This window comes from Anomaloglossus baeobatrachus, chromosome 6 (assembly GCF_048569485.1).
Source record: "Anomaloglossus baeobatrachus isolate aAnoBae1 chromosome 6, aAnoBae1.hap1, whole genome shotgun sequence".
Classification (NCBI taxonomy): Eukaryota; Metazoa; Chordata; class Amphibia; order Anura; family Aromobatidae; genus Anomaloglossus; species Anomaloglossus baeobatrachus.
The window spans coordinates 504,175,642-504,188,096 of record NC_134358.1 but is presented as its reverse complement, the minus strand read 5'-3'; the positions used below and the strand labels follow the sequence as shown (position 1 = coordinate 504,188,096).

Sequence of the window (12,455 nt, the reverse complement as noted above, 5' to 3'; positions counted from 1 at the left end):
GAGTTGCAATTTCACAAAAGCTGAAAAGTCACAGTTTGGCCTAGGACACACGGCGAGAAAAACGGTGCGAGTGGAGTGCGAAAAGAAAAAAATCGCATTCCACTCGGACCAATATTGCTCTATGGGGCTGCTCCCATGAGCGATTATTTTCTCAGCCCTATTCGGACCGAGAAAACAGTTGCAGCATGCTGCAGGTGCAATATGATCCTGTTTCACTTACACCTATTGAAGTCTATGGGACGAGAGAAACATCGCACTGCTCTCGCATTACATCGGTGTAATGCGAGAAAAGTGCAATTCTCGTATCAGAGGAGATAAATCCCTCCCTCCTCCTCCTCTGCCCCGGCTTCCCCCTCCGCAACTGTGGTCTGATCGCACTATCTGATCAGTCGCATGACACTCGCATGATACTCGGCTCCCGCTGTGCTGCGAGTGTGTGACTAGTGTCATGTGAGCACTCGCACAAATCCCCGTGTGGCCTCGGCCTTTGACAACAACTAGTCTGTCCTTCCTGCAAATACACAGGTCAATGCACATAGGCTGGTATGCAAGCAATAAAATTGTGATGCCACACATGAACTGATCCGGAGTTCTCAGTCCAGCATATAGTCTACATAACATATTTTTATAACCTGGTCAATTGACTTCAGTATCTATTATATAATCAGCAGTTCCCTCTCCAGTTGTTAAGATTACAAGAATTTATTTTCCACAATCGCTCAATTTACCGTTAACTTCAGATGTTTGCGCCCCCTTGAGAAGAAGCTTGCACCATGTCCTGGATGTTTACATACCCCTCCCGTCCTGCTTCACCATCTCACTTTTATGTTAGCTTATACATTAAATCTTACGTTTACCAACTTCTCTTCTCCTTTTATTGTTAATGGAGAATACGTGCAGTATGAAATGTGAACAAGATCACTTCAGAACGTTTTTTAGTTGTGGTCTGTGTTTTTGTTTTTTTTATTTGCATTCTGTGTGTATTTTACTGGATTTTTTGTAAATGTTTATATGTTCAATAAACTTTTCTGTTTCCTAATTCTCTGGTTTATGAGTCTATTTCTGTCCCTCCAAAAGGAAGGTTAAGTCTGAATGATCTGAACGATTGCTGACTTATATAACAAAGCCGTTACGATATTCTAACCTTCATTTCTTCAGCGCTCTATTGGGAGACCCAGACGATTGGGGTATAGCTACTGCCCTCCGGAGGCCACACAAAGCACTACACTAAAAAGTGCAAGGCCCCTCCCCTTCTGGCTATACCCCCCCGTGGTATCACGGGTACTCCAGTTTTCAAGCTTTGTGCGAAGGAGGTCAGACATTCCATGCATAGCTCCACAGATTTTAGTCAGCAGTAGCTGCTGACTATTTCGGATGGAAGAAAAGAGGGCCCATATAGGGCTCCCAGCATGCTCCCTTCTCACCCGTGGATGGTGTTGTAGGGTTGAGGTACCTATTGCTGGTACAGAGGCTGGAGCCCCACATGCTGTTTTCCTTCCACATCCCCTTGTAGGGCTCTGTGGAAGTGGGATCCTGCCGGCCTCAAAGCTCTGACGCCGGGCTCCATCCACAGACCCATAGAACCTGGTGGATGCCGAGCAGGAGTACCATCAGGGACATGGCCCTGCATCATACAGGTACTCTGTGTCCCCGGCAGGCACAGACACACTCCGGGCTGGCTGGGTGTTGTAGTGCGCCGGGGACAGTAACGCTAGAGCTAGTGTTCCTACAGTTTAACTGGGGGACTTTTTTCTGTGTGTGGGAACGCAGCGCCGACCCCCGCTGGACCGGCGGCGCTGCTGTGACTTTTAGTTCGCCGGGGACACGCCGACCGCGCTTTTACGGCGGTGGCGTTTATAAATCTAGTCCCCGGCTTTTGCGGCCTAGGACGCCGGCAGCTCCGATTCGTTCCCGCCCCCACCCTGTCAATCAGGGTAGGGGAGAGACGCTGTTTCACGGCAGCGACGAGGGCTGGAGCCTGATTTACATGCTCCAGCCCTCTCACTAGGCACAGAGGGAAGCAGGCTTCCCGCTCTTAGCCAGGAACGCCCAGGGCCCGCCCCCCCTCCTCTCTCAGGACGCCGGCAGCCATTACATGCATGTCTGGCTGGAGGAAGGACGCAAGGCTCTGGGAGACCTGGACTAGGGGGCTTTGGAGATCACACACCCGCTCTTAAGCGGGCGGTAAGCGGCTTTTCAGCTGGCCCCTCTAGTGCCTCAGTGTGTATTAGTGTACTGTGTCACTGGACATATATATATATATATATTTTCTTATTGCTTGCACTGTGAGGTCGCTTCCTGGCTGTATACCCAGATCGCTCTGAGGAGGCAGCAACATGTCATCCACAAGACGCAAGGCTGCCAAGGCTAGGGCTGTGTACACTGCGTGTGCTGCATGTGGGGCTGCTCTACCAGCAGGCTCCAAGGACCCCCATTGTGTGCAATGCTCAGACCCGGTGCTGCTTCGCCAGCCGGAGTCAGGAGAGATAGTGACCCAGGCTGAGACGCCTGTAAGTCCTGCCCCGGTGTCAGGGACAGACTTTGCAGTTTTTGCTGATAATATGTCTGTGACTATGGCAAAAATCCTTGAAACTTTGCAATCCATGCCTGGGGCTCAGTCTATGGACACGGCGAGGTCTCTGTCCTCTAATCCCCCTCAGTTGGATTTAATCCAGACTGTAAGGGGGTCCCCGGCTTCACAGGCTGAGTATTATGACTCAGATGATAGCCCCAGCCACCCTAAGCGAGCTCGCTGGGAAAGACCCTCAACGTCATCACACTGCTCAGGGTCTCAGCGCAATCAGTCTCCCTGTGATGCGTCTGATGAGAGTGATCAGGAGTCTTATCCTGGAACCCCTCTCAATCTGGATACCCCGGATGGGGACGCCATGGTAAACGATCTTATCTCAGCCATCAATAGACTGTTAGATATTTCTCCCCCAGCCCCTTCAGCAGAGGAGGCAGCTGCAGAGCAGGAGAAGTTTCGTTTCCTCTATCCCAAGCGTAAATTAAATGCTTTCTTGGATCACTCTGACTTCAGAGAGTCAATCCAGAAACACGACGCTCATCCAGAAAGGCGTTTCTCTAAACGTTCTAAGGATACACGTTTTCCTTTCCCCCCTGATGTGGTCAAGCGCTGGACCCAGTGTCCAAAAGTTGACCCCCCGATTTCCAAACTTGCAGCTAGATCCATAGTTGCAGTGGAGGATGGCGCTTCACTTAAGGATGCCAATGACAGACAGATGGACCTCTGGTTAAAATCTGTCTATGAAGCTATCGGCGCGTCGTTTGCTCCAGCATTCGCAGCCGTATGGGCACTCCAAGCTATTTCAGCTGGTTTAGCAAAAGTGGATGCTATCTTACATCCAGCGGTGCCGCAAGTGGCGTCTCTTACCTCGCAGATGTCCGCGTTTGCGTCTTACGCTATCAATGCGGTCCTAGAATCTACCAGCCGCACCTCAATGGCGTCCGCCAATTCGGTAGTTTTGCGCAGAGCCTTGTGGTTAAAGGACTGGAAAGCAGATGCTGGTTCCAAAAAATGTTTAACCAGCATGCCTTTATCTAGAGATAGACTGTTTGGCGAACCATTGGCTGACATCATTAAACAGTCCAAGGGTAAAGACTCTTCTTTACCCCAGCCCAGAACAAGCAAACCTCAGCAGAAAAAGTGGCAGCAGAGGTTTCAGTCCTTTCGAGGTTCGGGCAAGACACAATTCTCCTCGTCCAAAGGGACTCAGAGGACGCAAAGAAGCTCAGATTCCTGGCGGGCTCACGCGCGCCCCAAGAAAGCAAATGGAGGAACCGCTTCCAAAGCGGCTACCTCATGACTTCCAGCTCCCCCCCTCCGCATCTCCGGTCGGGGGCAGGCTCTCCCGCTTTTCCGTCATTTGGATGTCACAGGTCAAAGACCGGTGGGTGACAGACATTTTGTCTCGCGGGTACAGAATCGAGTTCAGTTCTCGTCCTCCAGCTCGGTTCTTCAGAACCTCCCCACATCCAGACCGAGCAGATGCCCTGCTGCAGGCGGTGGACTCCCTAAGAGCGGAAGGAGTAGTGGTCCCTGTACCGCCTCAGGAACAAGGGCGAGGGTTTTACTCCAATCTCTTTGTGGTTCCAAAAAAGGACGGCTCGTTCCGTCCTGTTCTGGATCTAAAGCTGCTCAACAAACATGTGCACGCCAGGCGGTTCCGGATGGAAACCCTCCGCTCTGTCGTGGCCTCAATGTCTCAAGGAGACTTCCTTGCCTCAATAGACATCAAAGATGCTTATCTCCACGTGCCAATTGCTACAGAACATCAACGTTTTCTACGTTTTGTGATAGGAAACGAACATCTTCAGTTCGTAGCTCTGCCATTCGGTCTGGCGACAGCCCCACGGGTTTTCACCAAGGTCATGGCGGCAGTGGTAGCAGTCTTGCACTCTCAGGGACACTCGGTGATCCCTTACCTAGACGATCTACTTGTCAAGGCACCCTCTCAAGAGGCATGCCAACTCAGTCTACATGCTACACTGGAGACTCTTCAGACGTTCGGATGGATCATCAACTTTCCAAAGTCGAATCTGTCTCCGACACAGTCACTAACGTATCTTGGCATGGAGTTCCATACTCGAGCAGCGAGAGTGAAGCTTCCGCTGAACAAGCAGCGGTCACTACAGACAGGGGTGCAATCCCTCCTTCAGGGCCAGTCGCACCCCTTACGGCGCCTCATGCACTTCCTCGGGAAGATGGTGGCAGCCATGGAAGCAGTTCCCTTTGCGCAGTTTCATCTGCGCCCACTTCAATGGGACATTCTCCGCCAATGGGACGGGAAGTCAACGTCCCTGGACAGGAAAGTCTCTCTTTCCCAGACGGCCAAGGACTCTCTACAATGGTGGCTCCTTCCCACCTCATTGTCTCAGGGAAGATCCTTCCTGCCCCCATCCTGGGCAGTGGTCACGACAGATGCGAGTCTGTCAGGGTGGGGAGCAGTGTTTCTCCACCACAGGGCTCAGGGGACGTGGACTCCGCAGGAGTCCACCCTTCAGATCAATGTTCTGGAAATCAGAGCAGTGTATCTTGCCCTACTAGCCTTCCAGCAGTGGCTGGAAGGAAGGCAGATCCGAATTCAGTCGGACAACTCCACAGCGGTGGCATACATCAACCACCAAGGGGGGACACGCAGTCGGCAAGCCTTCCAGGAAGTCCGGCGGATTCTGATGTGGGTGGAAGCCACGGCCTCCACCATATCCGCAGTTCACATCCCCGGCGTAGAAAACTGGGAAGCAGACTTCCTCAGTCGCCAGGGCATGGACGCAGGGGAATGGTCCCTTCACCCGGACGTGTTTCAGGAAATCTGTCGCCGATGGGGAGTGCCGGACGTCGACCTAATGGCGTCCCGGCACAACAACAAGGTCCCGGCATTCATGGCGAGGTCGCGCGATCAAAGAGCTCTGGCGGCAGACGCATTGGTTCAAGATTGGTCGCAGTTCCGGCTCCCATACGTCTTTCCACCTCTGGCACTCTTGCCCAGAGTGTTACGCAAGATCAGATCCGATTGCAGCCGCGTCATACTCGTCGCCCCAGACTGGCCGAGGAGATCGTGGTATCCGGATCTGTGGCATCTCACGGTCGGTCGACCGTGGTCACTGCCAGACCGACCAGACTTACTGTCCCAAGGGCCGTTTTTCCATCAGAATTCTGCGGCCCTGAACCTGACTGTGTGGCCATTGAGTCCTGGATCCTAGCGTCTGCAGGATTATCTCAAGGAGTCGTAGCCACAATGAGACAAGCTAGGAAGTCAACGTCTGCTAAGATCTACCACAGGACGTGGAAGATTTTCTTATCTTGGTGCTCTGCACAGAGAGTATCCCCTTGGCCATTTGCATTGCCCATCTTTCTTTCCTTCCTGCAATCGGGGTTGGAAAAGGGCTTGTCGCTCAGTTCCCTTAAAGGGCAAGTCTCGGCACTGTCTGTGTTTTTTCAGAAGCGTCTAGCACGTCTTCCTAAGGTGCGCACGTTCCTACAAAAGGTCTGTCATATTGTGCCCCCGTACAAGCGGCCGTTAGATCCATGGGATCTGAACAGAGTACTTGTTGCTCTGCAAAAGCCGCCCTTCGAGCCTCTAAAGGACGTTTCCTTTTCTCGCCTGTCACAGAAAGTGGCGTTTCTTGTCGCGATCACATCGCTTCGGCGAGTGTCTGAGCTGGCAGCTTTGTCATCCAAGGCTCCTTTCCTGGTGTTCCACCAGGACAAGGTAGTGCTGCGCCCCATTCCGGAGTTTCTCCCTAAGGTCGTATCCTCGTTTCATCTTAATCAGGATATATCCTTGCCTTCCTTTTACCCTCATCCGGTTCACCGGTATGAAAAGGACTTACGTTTGCTAGATCTGGTGAGAGCACTCAGAATCTACATTTCCCGAACGGCGCCCATACGCCGTTCCGATGCACTTTTTGTCCTTGTCGCTGGTCCGCGCAAGGGGTTGCAGGCTTCTAAAGTCACCCTGGCTCGATGGATCAAAGAACCAATTCTAGAGGCCTACCGCTCTGCGGGGCTTCCGGTTCCTTCAGGGCTAAAAGCCCACTCAACCAGAGCTGTGGGTGCGTCCTGGGCATTACGACACCAGGCTTCGGCTCAACAGGTGTGCCAGGCAGCAACCTGGTCCAGTCTGCACACTTTCACCAAGCATTATCAGGTGCATACCTATGCTTCGGCGGATGCCAGCTTAGGTAGAAGAGTCCTGCAGGCGGCAGTGACATCCCCGTAGGGGAGGGCTGTTTTTTGCAGCTCTAACATGAGGTATTTCTTTACCCACCCAGGGACAGCTTTTGGACGTCCCAATCGTCTGGGTCTCCCAATAGAGCGCTGAAGAAGAAGGGAATTTTGTTACTTACCGTAAATTCCTTTTCTTCTAGCTCTTATTGGGAGACCCAGCACCCGCCCTGTTGTCCTTCGGGATTTTTTTGTTGTTTGCGGGTACACATGTTGTTCATGTTGAACGGTTTTTCAGTTCTCCGATGTTTCTCGGAGTTAATTTGTTTAAACCAGTTATTGGCTTCCTCCTTCTTGCTTTGGCACTAAAACTGGAGTACCCGTGATACCACGGGGGGGTATAGCCAGAAGGGGAGGGGCCTTGCACTTTTTAGTGTAGTGCTTTGTGTGGCCTCCGGAGGGCAGTAGCTATACCCCAATCGTCTGGGTCTCCCAATAAGAGCTAGAAGAAAAGGAATTTACGGTAAGTAACAAAATTCCCTTCGTTGTTAATGTTAATTAATGTTAAATACATAAGGTAGTTACATTGTTTCACAAATTAATGCAATGAAAGAAAATATATATTTTTTTTTAACATTTTGCAAGTTTATTTAGAATTTGTTTCAAAGAGACAAGTCTTCATTGTTTTTGATATCTACTAACGTCTCTACCATTTCACTCAACTACTGTGTTTCCCTAAAAATAACATCTTCCCGAAAATCAGCCCTGGATTTTACTGGATTTTTGTAGTGCTTGAAATATAAGTCCTACTCCAAAACTAAGCCCTAGTTAGTCAGGGCTGGAGGTAGGGGAAGTTAAACTGCACAATTTCTCAGGACTCCCTCTTTCTTACGGACCCCAGCATTTGTATTCAGAGGTTGATTATTTAAGGACCTTTGGTGACTTCACAGTCATGTGATCATGATGTAACCAAAGGTCTCTTAATTGCATTATATATATATATAAAATTTCCTTATTCTGTCTGTCTTGCTCCAAAATTGTGTCACCGTGACAGTGTCATCGTGACAGTGTCGTTAGAGTGACAACTGTCGGATTGGCCGCTGGGCTCGGCCTGGCCCCGCCCCCCCCACGGATTGGCCTCTCGCCTCAGCCTGGCCCCACCCCCTTCATGGATTGGCCGCTCGCCCCGGCCCTCCGCACGCATCACCCGCTCCAGTGTACACTGGCTCACGGTACATATGTGCAGGGAGCCGGCATACGCTGACGCCTTGCCCGCTCTCCCCGCCACACGTTCTCACACTCGGCCCCGCCCCCGGCGGACATAACCTTGCGATGCTGGGATCGTGACGGAGCCGGTGTACGCTGGTAACCATGATACACATCGCGTAACTATAGGAAGCGCTTCCCTTAGTTACCCGATGTGTATCATGGTTACCAGCGTACACCGGCTCCCGGTACACATGTGCAGGGAGCCGGCATACGCTGACGCCTCGCCCGCTCAGCCACGCCCCACGTTGCCACGCTCTGACCCGCCCCCGGCGGCCCCAGCATGGAGGATGGAGCATGATGGGGGGTGTGCAGCATGGAGGGTTGAGCACGATGGGGGGTGTGCAGCATGGAGGATGGAGCACGATGGGGGGGTGTGCAGCATGGGAGATGTAGCACGATGGGGGGTGCGCAGCATTGGGGATGGAGCACGATGGGTGCGCAGCATTGGGGATGGAGCACGATGGGGGGTGTGCAGCATGGAGGATGGAGCACGATGGGGGGTACGCAGCATGGGAGATGGAGCACGATGGGGGGTGTGCAGCATGGAGGATGGAGCACGATGGGGGGGTGTGCAGCATGGGAGATGGAGCATGATGGGGGGGTGCGCAGCATGGGGGAGGGAGCACGATGGGGGGGTGCGCAGCATGGGGGATGAAGCACGATGGGGGGTGCGCAGCATGGGGGATGGAGCACGATGGGGGGTGCGCAGCATGGGGGATGGAACACGATGGGAGGTGCGCAGCATGGGAGATGGAGCACGATGGGGGGTGCGCAGCATTGGGGATGGAGCATGATGGGGGGTGTGCAGCATGGAGGATGGAGCACGATGGGGGGTACGCAGCATGGGAGATGGAGCACGATGGGGGGTGTGCAGCATGGAGAACGATGGGGGGTGTGCAGCATGGAGGATGGAGCACGATGGGGGGTGCGCAGCATGGGGGATGGAGCACGATGGGGGGTGCGCAGCATGGGGGATGGAGCACGATGGGGGGTGCGCAGCATGTCGGATGGAGCACGATGGGGGGTGCGCAGCATGTCGGATGGAGCACGATGGGGGGTACGCAGCATGGGGGATGGCGCACAATGGGGGGGTGCGCAGCATGGGGGATGAAGCACGATGGGGGGTGCGCAGCATGGGGGATGGAGCACGATGGGGGGTACGCAGCATGGGAGATGGAGCACGATGGGGGGTGTGCAGCATGGAGAACGATGGGGGGGGTGTGCAGCATGGAGGATGGAGCACGATGGGGGGTGCGCAGCATGGGGGATGGAGCACGATGGGGGGTGCGCAGCATGGGGGATGGAGCACGATGGGGGGTGCGCAGCATGTCGGATGGAGCACGATGGGGGGTACGCAGCATGGGGGATGGAGCACAATGGGGGGGTGCGCAGCATGGGGGATGAAGCACGATGGGGGGTGCGCAGCATGGGGGATGGAGCACGATGGGGGGTGCGCAGCATTTGGGGATGGAACACGATGGGAGGTGCGCAGCATGGGGGATGGAGCACGATGAGGGGTGCGCAGCATGGGGGATGGAGCACGATGAGGGGTGCGCAGCATGGGGGATGGAGCACGATGGGGGTGCACACCTCCCCCCAAAACACACACACACCACCGTCACACGCGCACCGCACAACACACCACACACACACACTGGGAACCACAGACACCCACACACACACAGACAACGCCGCACACACAACACCCAACACACATAAATATACGCACATACCGCGCAATACACACCTCCCCCCAAAACACACACACGCACTCCACACCCACACAAACCACACACACAACGCTACAGACACACAGCGCTCCACAAACAACGCAACACACACAACGCAACACACATACAACACCGCTCTCACACACCCCCACACCCAGACAACACCCAGAACATTTACAGCGCCCTACACAAACACTTGGTAACTACACACAACAACATCTATATATATATATATATATATATATATATATATAACAAAAATCATACATTAACTACACAATACGTAAATTCTAGAATACCCGATGCGTTAGAATCGTGCCACCTTCTAGTATATATATATATAATTGCACAATGTGGCCATAAAATAACCTAAGGTGTTAGGAGCCATGTGCAGACTGACCCGGTGGACAGAATTGGTATTTATGCTATTCAAGGCATGGGTAAATGGAAGGTATCTTTAAAAAAATGTGACACCTTTTGAGGCAACAGGGTTACTGAATGTTCGGACAGGGCACGGAGAACTTTCCATACTGTGCTGTACGGGAGCCCCAATTGCCTGGAAACACTGCGTGCACTTCTGTTCCCGGTAGGGTTGTTCGTGCCCTGTTCCACGACGGCAGTGGCAATGGCCTCCACAACCTGTCTTCTCCTTACCGTTTGTCGCCCACACCCTGGGTGAACACTCAGTAACCCTGTTGCCTCAAAACGTGTCATCATTTGTCTCAGCAAAGTTTTGGTATAATTTTTTTTTTTAAGAATCCTTCAGTTTCTCCATGCCTTCAATAGCATACATACCAATTTTCAGCCAATTCTGTCCACTGGGTCAGTCTGCACACGGATCCAAACACCTTAGGTTATTTTATGGCCACCTTGTATATGTGATATGATAATATTTGACTAAATGTTGATTTTATTTTTTTGTTCAAGAATAAATTATGGATTGTTGTTCATGGAAAAAAGACATCCCCTGATAATAAGTCTATCATTTTTTGCTCCAAAAGATGGGTTAAGACCCTATCTTATTTTTGGAGAAACATTAGAGGTCGGCACATAATAAAGATATGAAAGTAGGATTACAATGTCACCCTGTCTAGAGACGTGTCATTCAGCCACATATTATTGGAATGGTCCAGCCAAAACATATGCGTAGTTTTATACTTAAAAGTTTAGTTGGACCAGTTGACAATCTAATTTGTTCACGTTAGCTAAAATGGAGTTTGTCCAGAAAAAATGACTGTTCAAACCAAGCATAGGTGCTCGGTGCACCCTCTGTGTGGCCAAACGGTTCTGTGCACTTTCTCACCTACTTGTTCTCCATCTATCCACTTCTATTTATTGATAATTGATAGCTCTGGCCTTACAGGAACTAAAGGGTGGAGATGGATGGAAAACAAGTAGGTGGGAAGGTGCACTGATCAGTTTGACCACAATAAAGTTGCTCTGAGCACCTGTGATTATTTGTGCTGGTAAACTCCCTTTAACACTAGAAGTCCCAGAGAGGGGTCATTTAACATTTCTACCATTGGAACCCTATGCAGCTCGGACTTCTAGTGTTAAGCTGCCACTAGAAATGTATTTCGGTCACTAATTTCTTACTCCGCTGTATCTAGAACCTTCATTGAAGTCTATAGAGTACAACCACATATGCATAGCCACTTGTCCACTGGCTGCATTAGCGGGAGATATGGGGCCCTTTATTTTTGAGAAGATGCAGGCCCAACATCTATCAGATGTTTATAATCCCAAAGATATGGCATAAATGTCTTTGGGTGTGTTCGTGAAATGTCTTTTTCAGGCCTCTTTCACACGTCGGTGAAAAGCACACACGTTTTACACTGACGTGTTAAAGACACATATGACCCTCTGTGCCGTGATTTTGATCATGGAGCCATAGACTGCTATTGGTACTTTTCATCCATGTTGCCAGTAAAAATTGGACATGTCTCTGTGAATTCTGCATGGACATAGTCTGTGAAAGAACAAAGACATGTGAACAGCACCATAGGTTATAATGGGAATGTGTTCTATCTGAGAAAATGATGGGTTGGACATGTCTGGATGAGGTCTTACAGGGGCTGTCCAGGATAGGAAAAGTCTGATTAGAGATGAGTTACACTATCAAATATGGTTGACGGAAAAATGTCTTCTCTTGGGGACAACCACTTTAAAGTTGTGATGAATGCATACATTCCTACTCAATTGTAAAAGTGTAGAATACATTCTCTGGTCTCCGCTACATTAATTTATTTAAAATTCATCAACAAAATAGTCAATGTTTATTTTACCAACGTAGAGAGAGAACATCCTCGTGTCACTTTCATGTTAAGTATTAGCAAGAGAAAATTTTCTTTTGGTATGGAGAACGACACAAAGGGCAAACAAGACGTTCACCCAGGGAAAACTCTTCAAACGCCTGAAGACAAGCATGGTGAAACACATGGGAGCAAGACAGGAGGACAGTTGGACGGATGGAGGGACCTTGTTGTTCTTCAGTATTTGGACTCAGCGGCATAATACATATGGGACAGTCCAATATTTCCTGCCGAACAGCCTAGGTGAAAACACATGCACAGGGTATAACAAATACTCTTACAGTCACATGATTGAAATGGGGAAAAAAAACACAAAGTATAATCATTATACTGCAATAACGCACATTTTTCTTAGTTTGGTCTTACTTGTCAGTATGCCATAACTAGAGGGTGGCATTTAAGTATTTACTGTATTAGAAAAATCTGCCCATAAAAAGTGCTGCTCTTCTCAAGCAC

At 50.8% G+C, this 12,455-nt stretch overlaps 1 protein-coding gene across 4 annotated transcripts in view; it reads right to left on the bottom strand.

Annotated features, from left to right (window-relative positions):
* Positions 1–11,960: 11,960 nt before the first annotated feature.
* Positions 11,961–12,455, bottom strand: part of RNF32 (ring finger protein 32) — a 255,525-nt gene continuing 255,030 nt past the window's right edge. For all 4 annotated transcript variants that reach the window (XM_075316749.1, XM_075316747.1, XM_075316746.1 and 1 more), the window contains exon 9: positions 11,961–12,238. In XM_075316749.1, coding sequence (XP_075172864.1) covers positions 12,017–12,238 — 222 coding nt within the window. In that variant the 3' untranslated portion in view covers positions 11,961–12,016. The remainder of the gene's footprint in view (positions 12,239–12,455) is intronic.